We start from the raw sequence: 14,715 nt of genomic DNA, 5'->3' as shown, positions 1-14,715 counted from the left end.
TTCAATGAAGGATGAGGGGTTCTGATGTATAGATATCTCTGAGGCTACAGTTCCTGACACACATTTCACTATTACTCTGCCCAGCTCCTTCAGAAACTCACCTCTTGCATGGCTAAAGCTGCTCTGTGTAATCCCTTCTAGGTAGGACTACAGGCATGGGACAAAAAGATACATCCCAAACACATTGGGGAGGTGAGTGGTATGGAAACAGTTGTGGCAAAACAACAAGGTGAGAATGTTCATGAGAAAAAAGGCGCGTATAAAGCACCTCTTTCAATTCCATTGACATTTATTTAGAAAATGTATAAACCTCTTGCTCAAAAAAGAAATAAATCTTCAAGTGGTGTACAAGTCCAATTATACATAAAACATGATTAAAATACACAAACCAATTAAAAACAAATATACATAAAGCCACCATTAAAAACAAAGATAAAAATCAACAAAACATTTAAAACAAGAGTAACAATCATCTGTCTCGATAAATCATCCACCACTCCTGACGGTGTAGGGGCCTCCATTCATCCTGGGCCCTTCTCCAAACAGCTTTCCAGACCTCCATCACTGGCTTGTTTATCTGTTCCCTCCCACAGTGTCCCCCTCCCCAAGTTCTTGCTTCTCACTCTTGCCTTGGCACCTTGTTCTCCTGGCTTCCTAGAGTCCCAGAGGTTGTCTGTCCCACATGGCCTTCAGAACCACTTCGCAGCTGTCGCCCCTTTAATACCCCAATACAGCAACTCTTCTTGTATCATAACTCTCCTACACTTCTTTGTCAGCACATCCATGCAAAATTGCACCATGCAAAGATTCAGACTCATGGTTGGTTAGCACAGTTTTGGACAAATTATCTCTCTTCCAGGTATTCCCCCCCCCCGAAATACAGGTATGAGTTTAATTATAATATACCACATGCCCTGTAGTTACACAGGGGAACAGGATGCTGAACTTTTTTTAAAAAAAATTCACACCGAATAAAGAAGATGCAAAGAATACATACAAAACATATACAAATATTAAGAAATAAGGACATTATCAGTTTCCATACAATATAAACAATAAAAGAAATTGAACCTTGAAAAGGACAATATAAATTAGAGGAGGAAAACCCCATTAGCTTAAAGATTCCTGCTAGCACAAGGGGACTTTGCCACCCCTCTCCACCCCCCACATGTCCCCATCCCAAATCTGCTTCAGAGGGTTGGGGGAATCCCTAGAACAGAGTTAGTGGGCCCACGGGAGGAGGAGAGTGGGGAAGTTTTGGTGTGCTAGTAGGAATCCTTGCACTGATGGGATCCTGACTTATTGCTATGCTGAATACAACACACTGCTCTTGCAAAACACATCTGGCTTCCAAATGACTAACACAGAATTTCTGCAAAAGCTTTTTTTTAATCACAGGTTGTTTGTATAGTGCTTGTTGCCAGAGGAAAATTTCAGAACTTTCAGAGTATAAAAATAAGAGTACCATTGATAGATCCGAGCAAGATTCAATTCCAGTTTCCATACATTCATCCAGGAGCACAAGGAAGGTGACACCCCAAACTGTTTGTTTGTTTTTTTTGGTCCCAGCACCAGGTATTCCGTGTTGTCCTCAAAACATCATTCTTTCCATTGCTAATCTTCAGGCTGTTCATAGCCTCTGTAGCTAAAACAGCACCACCCATGAACAAGAGGGATATATCAGTAGATCTGGGGAGACCCCTCCCCAAGTTTTTCAGAAATACAAAAAAATCTTTAAGGGGGAAACCCAATGGGGTCAACCCCCCCAGCCAAGACTGGATGTGCTCAGTGACCATGGAATGATGATCGTTAGGGAGGGAGAATAGAATTGCTAGAAGCCTGAACAGGTAGCATGCTGTACTGCAGCATTTTCAACATGTTAAGAGAGAATATATATATTCTTCTATGATTCATATCTGGGCTTGTCAGGCAGCCCTGCCTTAATCAGACTTTTCCTTATGACTGTATTGCGACATGACCTGCTGTTTCCTCATCCCTAGCTTGTCAAGGAAAAATATCCAAGAATTATCTGTTGTGCAAAACGATTGTTTAAGTATGTGTCAGCTCATAATCCCAACAAATTGGATCCAGCCTAAACAATTTATTGATTTCAATAGGACACAAGTGTGGGTCCAATCCAATATTGTGTATACATGGTAACGCCACTTTTTCAAAATCCAAGATACACAAGCAGTGTTGCAACTCACTGCTGCCCGAGGAAAGTTATTGCTCAACTGCTGTGCAGAGATTTTGACTATTGTTGATGAGATAGTCTCAAGCTTCCTGAGAAATCTGATTCCAGTTCATCTGTTGTCTCCACAGGTATGTTGCTTTGGCTTGAACTGGATGGATATGACCATGTTGCCGGCCATGCAACTAATCTATTTGGTGTGGTACTGCAATGGCACCTTGCTGGTTGCAGACTTCCTGGGTGAGCAGGGCTTGCTTGGGGAAAACCTGCATAAGAATGTGGCTGATGATTATGATGAGGGGGGCAGTATCCAGCTTCCACTGCACCAGGCGGCGGGGCAAAACCAGGCCCATTAGGCATAAAACTGTTCTGGAAACAGCTCTTCTTCCTGTATCCTTGATGGATGCGTAATTTAGCAATGAGTGGCTTGCCAATATTAACCACTTTCCTTTCATCCACAACATCATCTACTCCTGCATATTCATAGTGTAGGCAAACTGTGAAGGTTAAGTCTTCCTGTGAATTAAAAAGAAATAACAACAATAACAATAATAATAATAATGGCAGCTGTTATGCCCAAAGAAACAAAAACTGCTGTTCAAATCAAATGCAGGATGATCACTGCCATCAGAGTGCTCTTGTTTTCTAATCACAAAAATTAATAGGACAAACAAGACAGAGTGCAGGAAACCCGTTTCTAATGTTTCGCTATCAGTGCATTGACACCACATTTTAGAAGCAGCTTTTGCATCCACAGCCAAAGATAGCTCCACTTTTACAGTGGGAGTTTGTCTCAAATGTGGAACTTGCAAAAATAAAACAAACAATTGTTTGCACCATAGAGAACTCAAGTAATTTCACAAAAACAATTTGTTCTGTATGCTAATTGAATTAATGGCACCTTCCCATTCCATGGGAAATAAAAGGAAAAGATGAATATGCCTGCCCCAAATAAATCAACTTCAGCACTTGCTAGATCATCATCATTTAGGATGATTTACAATCCAAGGGGCAGCAGGTGCCCTTTATTATATATATATATTTTTTTCTATGCCACACATTGCAGTTTTATACAGATCAGACTAGTGTCTTCACTCAGAATGCTACCTCATCCTGCAGGTAGGGATGGGGGTAAGGTTTGATTAGGTTCACATTTAAAGTCTAATTTATCAAATTCACACTTTCCCAAACAATATGAGAACTGAAACATAGCCATCCCTCAAAATTTGCAGTTATCTGAATTTTGCAATGAAGGTCTCCAATTAAACAATGTTTACAAAATGCATACATTAGGGGAAAATGTGAATGAATAAATATGTATTAGTGAAAATAACATCCAAAATGCATAAAAATGCAGAACAGGTCAGTACAGTATGTAGAGGTGCCACATAATACTCGTTCCATGCTTGTTAAGAAATAGTTATTTTAGTGTGGCAGTACCTACTGTTTGGAACTCCCTGCCTGTTGATATCTGGCAGGTGCCTTTGCTTTATTCCTTTTGGTGCCTGATTAACATTTTGTTTAGGCAAGCCGATCCAGACACATAGATGATGATTTGTTTTAATCTTTTTCGTTAGTAGCTGTTTTAATTTTTTTTTAATTAGTTGCTTGTTTTTAACTGTTTTATTGACAATTTTAATCTTTTTTGTAAACTGCTTAGAGGTCTTTACATTCAAACAGTATATAAATTTTGTTAAATAAATTATACAAGGAAAAATTACTTGGTAGGAGAAATTTGCTCTAAAATGCTGAAGTATTTTCATCAGGATTTTTTTTTTCTAATGCAAATTGCTGCTGGAATGTAGAGAACTGAATTTAAAAATGAGAAATGGAGAGAACCCAAACTGACAGATTTTTCCATCTCTACCTGCAGTATATCCTCATTTGTCCAGGCAGTTCAACTCCTGGTCCCCTACCCCACATCTTACATTGTTGTTGGAGCCCCAATTCATATTTTTATCAGGCAGCTTTGTGGTGCGGCAAGAATGCAAAGCAGCTGCAATTCCCAGCACACATACCTGGCCACACCCTGACACACACAACGTATTACAGCCCATACAGCTTGCTGCATTTTTCCAGGGTCAATGAACCCATATTCAGAAATCTGAATTCCGAATGCTTGGAGATTGAAGGCCTGTGGCTCACGCCTCACAACACTCTGCTGACTTAACCCGCAAAGCTGCATCCATGGAGAAGTTGTGCCTTTATACTGAGGGACTTCAAAGGGCAAGTAGTAACCAATACTGGTGTGGACTTGTAAACATTTAATCTTATTCATGTGGTTGATGTGTTTTAAAAAAAGGCAAATAAAGAAAGTAAGCATGTAAGACAAAAGTAATGTGAAATAACCTTTAGTTTCTGCAGTGAACTTATTCTAGTGTAGAGACAATGTTTAGGCAAATCCTTTGAAAGCAAGTAGCTGCCAGTTTCCTCAGGAGTCCCCTTATTTGCCTCTTTAGGGTCCACATCCAAGTCCTGTTGGAATTTTTAAAAAGCAAAAATTAACCTTCAGTTATTAACAGTAATAGTTCCTGCCCTCCCTCTCCACAATTACCAGATCATACAATATGTATTTCGACCAAAGTGTAGATTTTACATTTTTGTAATCTTCTAAAGAACAAAACTTTACCAGGCTCCTGACACCAACTTACAAGGGGGAAATCTGTAACATAAGCTTTGCAAACTGTTATTTCAGGTGGTTTCTTTACTATCCTTGTGTAGACGATCAGGACGTTGGAGAATTCTGCTGCGAAACCAAGCTGGATTTGAACACCACATGTAAACTGAAGGCACATACTTTCAGGAAGTTCTGGAAACAAACACATTTTGTTTAGTAGCACTACATACTTGCTCTCCTTTAAAAGTAGCTGTGGAAATGTTCCAGACTAGAAATTCAGGATTTATTTCAGTAGTTAGGGCAGATCTACAAATTAATGGAATCAGATTTAAATCAACCTTCAAGCATTCCTCATACACCTCGCACAGATCATCTCCTCCTGGTACCTATCAACATCTATCTTCCCCCCCTAAAATATTAAGTTACTAACTGGGGGAAAAGGGAGGGTATCTTGCTGCTTCACTTTACTAGCAGCACTTTAAATGAATTACAAGAAATCATTAATAGAGCAGTTTAGACTGGGAGATAAAGCTAAGATAGAATGAGGGTTGGTGGCAACAGGCCACTTTCCAAAGCTTGGCACCTGTAGGCTGTGGGTTAGCCACCCCTGAGCTATGCCATGTCACTGTCATCTAACTATTGTGATACTGCTTATTTGTTATGTGGATTGGTTACTTTCTGTTGTGGGATTTACTTTTGTTAACCTCCTTGGACATTTTTTTTATGGAAAGGTGGGGTATAAATGTAATAAATAAATAAATCAGTGGTGGCCTGGGAGCTTGATCTGGCTCCCTAAGCAAATTTTTCTGCTCTCCCTCTAAGGCCCCATTGATTTTGGTGGCAGGATAAAATAACATAAAATAAAGCAGATGTGGTGCTGGGGTGGGCAGAGATGTTTAAAACTGTGTGCCAGCCCAGAACCCTGATGTAAACCACCCCTTCCCTGTTTATTAGACTGATCACTTGATGAGTGGGAAGGGGGTGATAAGCCCCACTCCTCAGCTGGTCTGCATGGATCAACTGAGAAGTGGGTGGCTATGTGCCCTGAATGTGTGTGTGCATGTCAGTACAAGAGTGTGGAGAGGTCATACCCACTGACGACTTACAGCCCCTGGAAATTTTGCCAAGCCAAAACAAAACACCAGTTTTGCTATCCATGAAGTAAATGCATAAATAAGCTAGGAAAATCAATTGGATTCAGAGGGAGTCACATGTTCCCCTAGGTCTGATTTCATTTCTTTCCCCTCACTTCGACCCACATTCCTTCTAGGCAGTTCACATGTGCAAGCCCATCATTCATCTAAAGTCCCAGAGACGTGAGGCGTCACAGATTAACTAAACAGTATATTCCCATATTTACTGTACCGTGAGCTTTTGCCCACTGTAGATTGCGTGCCAACGACTCTACTGAGGTTACTGTTTGCTGAATAGGATCAGTCAATGCTCTCTTCTCAGATAAACTGCTGCGAATCTCCAAAGCCTGCTTGCCTTTGGTAAGGTGACACCTGCCCATATCTAAAAATAAAAGATGCAAATCGTTTTCTAGGAATCAAAGCTGCTGAAAATTCTAATTAAAGCACCTACATTCCAGAAGTGCCGCCATGTTGCTATGGTTATAGTTGTGTCAGCGTTTCCATGACAAACCTAATTTCAAGGGGGCATTTAAGCCTGGCTGTTTAAAATTCAGCACAGTCCAGAACATACCGTGCAAGTTCTTTTACATGAGTATTCCTCCCCCACACTTTTAGCATTCAATACAACCCAAACATTTCTTAAGCAGCATGGCAAGTTTCTTCATCTTCTACCTCCTACATGCACGCACACTTTTCTCCAATCATCAAACTCCTCACCCATGGACATGCTTTTTTATTGCCACATTTTATTTGCAAGAATACACATTCCTATTGTTTTACACTACAGATAACCTATACTAGTATTCTTTTCACATAGTGGCCTTTTTCATTTGGGGTTTCAGTCTCAGAATTGGCATTCTTAAACACTTAATGTTCTTAAAGCAATTCTGATGCATTCTGGTGAAATTTTGTATTCCAGATGCTTTTAAAATATTGTTACAATATTTTGGGAACTAGAATCCTCCTTTTTACATAGCTGCCTTTTTTGTAAGAAATTCTGCAATGGTAGTATTTTTTGAACATTGCTTCTACAACTTTTTTTTAAAAAGATATACAGTTACTATATATAAGGAGCTGCCTGAGTTAGGTGAATGGTCCACCTAGTCTAGTTCTATCTGTCCTGGCTGGCAGCAGCTTTCTAGGGCTGTGAGAGAAAGTGTGCCTTTAGAAATTACATAACTGTTTCTGATGTGTCTATCACTCTGTGCCTACTGAAGCAGGCATGCTCCATTGATTTAATCTCCCCTCTCTGCCCCAATGCATTTGCAGGCATCCTGAGGGAGTAAGGATGTATAGGAATCAGGCAGTATTACAGCTGATAGGCATGGCGATCCCTGGTGAATACTTATAAAGGTTAGTTGGTATCTATTATATATCCTCATCTGGTAAAATGCAGTTTTGGGGTGAGGGATTTGGGGCAGAAAAGTATTTGGCAAGGAAAGGGTAAAGCATGTGTGTGCATATACCCTCCCCCCCACTTGCAACCTCTGTTAAAAAGCAGCCTCCTAGGACTGCTTTTAGCTATATAAAAAAAGCATATTGGTTCTTACATGCATTTATGCATAACATGTAGCTTGCTGCAAAGACCTCAAATGTGCAAAGAAAGTGTTCTACACTTTTTACTTACAAAATTGGTATTCTGTCTTTCCCCTCAAGGAGCTCAAAGTGGCATACATTCTTCTCTCCCTTCCATTTTACCCTCACAAGGTAGGTTAGGTAGGTTAAAAAAATGTAAATGTACTGCCTTCAAGTCGATTCTGACTTATGGCGACCCTGTGAATAGGGTTTTCGTGAGGCTGAGAGGCAGTGACTGGCCCAAGGTCACCCATTGAGCTTCATGGCTATGTGGGGATTCGAACCCTGGTATCCCAGGTCGTAGTCCAACACCTTAACCACTACACCACAGTGGCTCTCTGGGTTAGGTAGATTAGGCTGACAGATAGTGATTGGCTGAGAGTCACTCAGCGAGTTTATGGCTATGTGGGATTTTAATCCAGTCTCCCCAGTCCTAATCAGTGCGAATGCTGCACAACACTGGTTCTCTTGATGAGCTACAACCATAATCAACTGAAGTTCCCTAGTGGCTCAGGTATATTTATTTCTCACTGGGCTCCCTTACCTTCTGCTACACCATCAAGCAGCACAGTAATCTTCTTGTCCTCTAACAAGCGTTCCTTCAAGAACTTCACGAAAATCCCATTCGCTAACCCAGACTGCTGAATTTCAAAAGCTTCTGCTCCTTGGCAACTTTAACATATATTAACAACAACAGAGTCATAAGATGGGTGAGAAAGTATCACTGTTGTACAACAGAAGGCAAAACACTGCTTTTTTTTTTGTTTTTTAAAAAAACTTTACAGGATACTGAAAACTCTTCATATGTCACAATAAAGTATCCACATATATGTTTACAAGAAACATTAAGATCTAAAAATATTATTGTTTGCTCACAAATCTATGCTCTGCCAAAATAAGGTCAGTTTCCTAGGAAGCAAATCTTTACAGGTTAGGAACCCTGATTCTTTAAGCCAAGTAGTATTCCAGGTGTAGAGTAATTGCAGCTGCAATTCTTTGTATATCTCCATGGGAGTACGCCACACTCCGAGACCAGAGGGCCTTACTTCTGAACAAACATGTTTAAGACTGTACTGCATAAATACTGGGACTACTAACTGCAAGTTCTCGATGCTATCGGAGAGATTTAGAAATTATAAGTTCTGAAAATACATAAGACAGTCTCAGACAATCCCCCTGATGCTAGCCTCCATCTCCTGCCACACCTGATCACCATATCCGCCTGGTCATTTGCACATTTGGCACACATGAGAACAGTCTCTATGTGCATACTGACATGCACAAGCAGAGCTCCACTACGCAAGAGGGGAATCTTGGATAAATCAAGATTCCCTTTGAGTATGTAATTACATGTGCGGCTGCATCAGCAACATGGAATAGGGCGTCATAAAGAGTTCTGAGAATCAACAGCTTCAATGGATAGAGTTGAAGGTGAACCCACCCCATAGATTCACTCACCTGAAAATAACATCTGATCAGGGCCTATTATTCCTTCTGCGAAATAAAGATAATTTAGCTCTGGTTCAGGTGTCATATTCAGGTGAGAATTCTTGATTTAGTAAGAACTTTAACCTCATGTGCTCTTTTCCTCCCTAGTTAATGAAGTGAGGCATTCCAAATTTATCTAAATGCAGCACCTCTTTCATCACCCCAGTCTGCCTTTGAACTGGGTTTTTGATCAGGTAGCCAAGCAGATCCTGCATTCAGATAGCACAGTACAGCCCAATTCTTCTTCTTATGGTGAGCAGCAAGAGACAGGCACACACATACATTATACCAGGTTGAAAGTCCTATCCAGGACCTAATTCCTGAAAACACTCATAGCATGTAAAGGATTTAAACGACAGTTAGGATCACAAGAAAGTTATTTTATCCAAAAACGAAATCATAAGACTTAGTGATGAAAAGCACAAGCAGATTCTTGTCCATATATTCTCCATCTCCCTTCTCTCTTTTCTTTTTATATAATGGATTATTTTGTTAGAAGGTCAGAATCTACATTGTTATTCTTTTAAAAAAAACATGAAATACATGTGTAAAATAATTATCCTTACGTGGCATATCCAAAAACAATGTTAGCTGTAACCTTCAGGGCATCCAAGATGAGAACAGTATTATCATATTCATTCCTTCAATAAACATAAGAATACAAGATCAGAAGAATCTATATCTGGAGCATGATAAAACAAAGTGCTTTTACATCCAAATCATGACATTATTATATAGATAGAAACCTACATATAAAGAAATATTTATTTTCTACATCCTGCCATTTATTGAACAAATTAATCAACAGAGAGCTAAACATATTTGCTTCAGTGTATCAGTGCAAACTGCTTCCATCAACATTCATGAGCCTCTAATGTTGCAGCTAAATGAGTGTTTTCCCTCATTCTTAAGAGAACAGTCCTAAATCAGGGATGTAGAACCTGTGGCTCTCCTGATGTTGTTGGGCCCCAACTTCTTTTTGCCTCAGCTAGCATGGTCAAAGGGATAACAGGAGCTGAAGGCTAACAACATCTGGCAGGCCATAGGTTTTCCCCACTGTCCTAAAGCATAGAATTGGAGAACTGGTCTTGCAAGCCATTTGGTATTATATACAGTGACTGGTTTTAAATGGACTTTAAATAGCTAATTATTTGCCTCTACTTTTAACTGACAATGATGCTTGTCTATGTTCTTAATACTGCAATTACAATTCTTGCCTCTGATTTCAAAGTGAATTGTTTTTAGGAGCTTATTATTGTGTATCTGAGTTGCAACCTGTTTTATAATTATTTTATCTTGTGAACCGCCTTGAGAAGACTATCTTGGCCTTGAGAGGCGGTCTAAATATATCTAACAAATAATAAGTAAAGGTTGAAAGCCCTCTTCAGCAACCACAGTGAAGAAAAGAAACTCCCAACATTTCATCAATGTTAAGCCAGTCTTTCGACTGGCCATACCAGCTAGAACGTAGCCGGAGCCTCACTTGTGGTGCTTGCCCGATACTTCCAGGTTTTGCATGAGACATCAACTGAAAGATATTGGCCTCTTCTTGTGCCTTGCTCCAGCTTTTCCCTTCCAAGTCCTCCGTAACGGGCCAGCCCAGATATTGGCTTGTAATATGCATAAAATGTGCTGAAATCATTTACACCTGCTTATATTTACTTATATAGCTTAGAATATGCTTAAGATTTGCTGAAAAAGCTTATAAAGTCTGCTTTATGCATAAAAGCCAAATAGGTAGAAAAGGAGTAGTTTAAAACTGCCCCCCTTGCCTCCGTCTCCTGACTAAAGCTGTAATTTTCCTATGAAGGCAGCTGGAACATACGTACATATAAGATGTCTGGGCAGTCAGCCAACACTTTCCGGCTCTTTTAAGAGGAACTCCTTATATGGCATGGCTGCAGACAGTTAAGCAACCAGTTGTTGACACTAGACATGCCTGCCATCTCTAGAAGGCAGGAAGGCTGCTAGTGCCGCCTCTAGTAGGCAGCATAATTGATAAGGCCATGGGAACAAGTCTTCTCTTTGATAAGAAAGAGTATAAAAGGCCAGGTTTTATAGAACTCAGGACCCCTCAGCTTTGCTGGAGTGGGGGAGGGGATCGAAGAAAGCAGGAGAACCATCCATCTATTCCACCCATGACATCTGATGCGTGATGTATTATGACGTGTATTCCCATGTACTTTGTAACATTGGCTCTGTAATATGACTTAAGAGTTTAACTCAGTCCTTCATCTACTGTAACTTGTTTTAACTAAGATGTGCCTTCAGAGTATTTGACTTCCTTCATGATGATATGTATTCCTATTTTTCTGTTTCTGCAATGATGTTTAAGGCCACCTAGAAGGGTTTTTTTTAGTTGTAGTGTGAAAGATGTGAATAAATAGCATATATTATAAAGACTGTTCTGCTGTCTGAAGTCTGACTCCCAAACAGAACATTTCTGGTACCTCCCAAGACTCAAGAATCCTTGAGTTGGGTCTCCTCTATTCTCCGCCTGCACTAGATGACTGCTATTGATAACCTGTGAGCTTAGGCAAACTGACGTTTGACATACAAGGACTCTATGTAGATACAGAGGAAGGGAGAAAGCAAGAACCCTCGACCTGTGCATTCACTGGCAAGGGGGCCAGCCTTGCCGATATCACCTCCATCTGCCTTAGGTTGTCCTTATTTTCAGGAGACCAAATTATGGTAATAGGTACCAACAAGAAGCCCTGAACAACTTGGTCCAGGATATTTTAAGGACCCCTTGAGCCTTTATATTTGTTGGGCTGGTGACCAGTAGGCATTACTGTCTCTAGTAGTTTTCCATGAAGCCTGCAAGGTTGAAGACGTAACTGTGGTTAAGGGGGAGTTATGTCTATGCTCTGTCTGGGAACAGACTGCCAGGGTCGTTGCTATGGTAGCCATCTGATAGCGACTGGGAAAGTTCTAACAGAGTCTATGTGTTGTTTTCTTCTGAATTATGCCTCTGAGCTGAGAGGCTGTCTTTTGTGTTTATCTATGGAGAGAGATGTACCAGAAGGGGGGTGACTGAAGAATCTCTACATGTATTTACTCTTAAGCCTCTGGCCTTAATGTCTTTCAATAAAGACTCTTAACATGCTCTGAAGAAGTTTCTTGCTCAACTTAACTCCAACGTAATGTATGCTGTTTCACACAACAACGCACACAAGCCAACAATATTTTGGCTCGATCACCGAGATCATCTGGAGAAGTACTGTTAGTTGTTCCCAACTGGCCTCATCTAGAAGTTGAGCATGTAGCTATGGGTCCCTCTTCCAGCAGAGATTCAGCAGGCATCCTTGCTGTTGACGTTCAGGTGTCTCTTGTAGATTTCTTTTTTATGCCAACAGGTCTATGCAGTTCTTTAACATTTTCTTGAGTAACTAGTCATTTTAATGATTGTTTCGTACTGCTTTTAATAGTTCTTTATGCTCTACACTAACCTTATCTTTTATGAGAGGGTGGTATATAAATACTTTTATAAAACAAAATAAGCAAACAGGCTAAGGTTTAAAAAAGGTTGTGTAGGACCCCAGTGGGGCTATACAAGTGTCCCCAACAGGGTTTCTTTGGAAGCCGCCAAGGAAGGAGATTCCATAGCCTAAATTGTTGTTGTTGTTATGTTAATTCATTTAATTTAAGTTCCAGAGAAAACAACCTGGCAGTGGCAATACTGAACTAGATGGATCAGCAATCTGCCTTCAGGTAAAGTAGGTTTTTATATTCTCAAAATCACACTTGCCAAAAGGAGGGCAGGCCTGGCTATCTTAGCCAAGCTCCGTCTTGCCTTGCAGCACACTTGATGCAGCAGATGTTGAATGTGCTCCCATTTCCCCATTCCTTGGATAATGTGGGCAGCAGCCTTCTTCACTGAGATGCACTTATAGTTGTTGTTGTTATGTGCCTCCAAGTCGACTATGTCTTATGGCGACCCTATGAATCAGTGACCTCCAAGAGCATCTGTCATGAACCACCCTGTTCAGATCTTGTAAGTTCAGGTCTGTGGCTTCCTTTATGGAATCAATCCATCTCTTGTTTGGACTTCCTCTTTTTCTACTTCCTTCTGTTTTTCCAAGCATTATTATCTTTTCTAATGAATCGTGTCTTCTCATGATGTGTCCAAAGTATGATAACCTCAGTTTTATCATTTTAGCTTCTAGTGGCAGTTCTGGTTTAATTTGTTCTAACACCCAATTATTTGTCATTTTTCCAGTCCTGGGTATGCACAAAGCTCTGCTCCAACATCACATTTCAAATGAGTTGATTTTTCTCTTATCTGCTTTTTTCACTGTCCAACTTTCACATCCATACATAGAGATTGGGAATACCATGATCTGAATGATCCTGACTTTAGTGTTCAGTGATACATCTTTGCATTTGAGGACCTTTTCTAGTTCTCTCATAGCTGCCCTCCCTGATTTCTTGACTACTGTCTCCATTTTAGTTAATGGCTGTGCTGAGGTATTGATAATGCTTGTCAAATTCAATGTCCTCGTTATCAACTTTAAAGTTACATAAATCTTCTGTTGTCATTACTTTAGTTGTCTTGACATTCAGCTGTAGTCCTGCTTTTGTGCTTTCCTCTTTCACTTTCATCAGCATTCGTTTCAAATCATTACTGGTTTCTGCTAGTAGTATGGTATCATCTGCATATCTTAAATTATTGATATTTCTCCCTCCAATTTTCACACCTCCTTCATCTTGGTCCAATCCTGCTTTTCGTATGATACGTTCTGTGTATAGATTAAATAAATAGGGTGATAAAATACACCCCATCTCACACCATTTCCGATTGGGAACCAATCAGTTTCTCCATATTCTGTCCTTACAGTAGCGTCTTGTCCAGAGTATAGGTTGCACATCAGGACAATCAGATGTCGTGGCACCCCCATTTCTTTTAAAGCATTCCATAGTTTTCATGATCTACACAATCAAAGGCTTTGCTGTAATCTATAAAGCACAGGGCGATTTCCTTCTGAAATTCCTTGGTCCATTCCATTATCCAACATATGTTTGCTATATGATCTCTGGTACCTCTTCCCTTTCTGAATCCAGCTTCGACGTCTGGCGTTTCTCACTCCATATATGGTAAGAGCCTTTGTTGTAGAACATTTGTGCAACTTTGTTGTAGAACTTTGTTGTAGCCTAAATTATTGTCACTTCATCTAAACATATATATTTGTCCTGAAAAGAGCAATCTGATCTGATCTTATGGCATAGAGTATGCCAGTGAATTTATACTGGCTGGAATATGTCCTTGAATCCATGCCTGTGATCCACGCCTCTTGTTTGGCATTGGATGGAGAGATGTGTAGGCACAGAAGTCTCTGATTTTTGCATGGTTGGAATGTACAGCTTTCTCTATAGAATTAGGGAAGAGCAGTGATGCTGTTACAAAGCACTCAAAGCCGAATGCCTTGAAATCTGACACACAAGCTCTTTAAATATATAATCTTTCTTTGGACTATCAACCCTGTAACTTATTAGATTTCTGTGAAACCTGGGTGGAACAACAGCTAGAGCTGGGCTATACATAATGCCTACGTAAACAGCAGCTAGGATCTGCCTGTACAGAACTTTGAAGACTTAATCCTCATAGGCAAGGAAAGTGGGAGGGGGGCTTGAAGTAAAAGCTATTATTATTATCTCTTTACAGCTTTGTTCTCAGATCCTAGAGATTGATCCAACAGTCAAACATGACC

At 40.2% G+C, this 14,715-nt stretch overlaps 1 protein-coding gene across 4 annotated transcripts in view; it reads right to left on the bottom strand.

The window, feature by feature from the left end:
* Window positions 1–267: 267 nt before the first annotated feature.
* Window positions 268–14,715, bottom strand: part of MALT1 (MALT1 paracaspase) — a 56,748-nt gene continuing 42,300 nt past the window's right edge. For all 4 annotated transcript variants that reach the window (XM_061615440.1, XM_061615450.1, XM_061615458.1 and 1 more), the window contains 6 exons: window positions 9,571–9,645; window positions 8,061–8,188; window positions 6,174–6,323; window positions 4,843–5,000; window positions 4,541–4,666; window positions 268–2,707 (listed from right to left, as the gene is read on the bottom strand). In XM_061615440.1, the coding sequence (XP_061471424.1) occupies window positions 2,255–2,707; window positions 4,541–4,666; window positions 4,843–5,000; window positions 6,174–6,323; window positions 8,061–8,188; window positions 9,571–9,645 (1,090 nt within the window). In that variant the 3' untranslated portion in view covers window positions 268–2,254. The remainder of the gene's footprint in view (window positions 2,708–4,540; window positions 4,667–4,842; window positions 5,001–6,173; window positions 6,324–8,060; window positions 8,189–9,570; window positions 9,646–14,715) is intronic.

Source organism: Rhineura floridana, chromosome 1, assembly GCF_030035675.1.
Source record: "Rhineura floridana isolate rRhiFlo1 chromosome 1, rRhiFlo1.hap2, whole genome shotgun sequence".
NCBI lineage: Eukaryota > Metazoa > Chordata > Lepidosauria > Squamata > Rhineuridae > Rhineura > Rhineura floridana.
The sequence above is the reverse complement of the archived record's forward strand: the minus strand, read 5'-3'. Positions and strand labels throughout refer to the sequence as shown.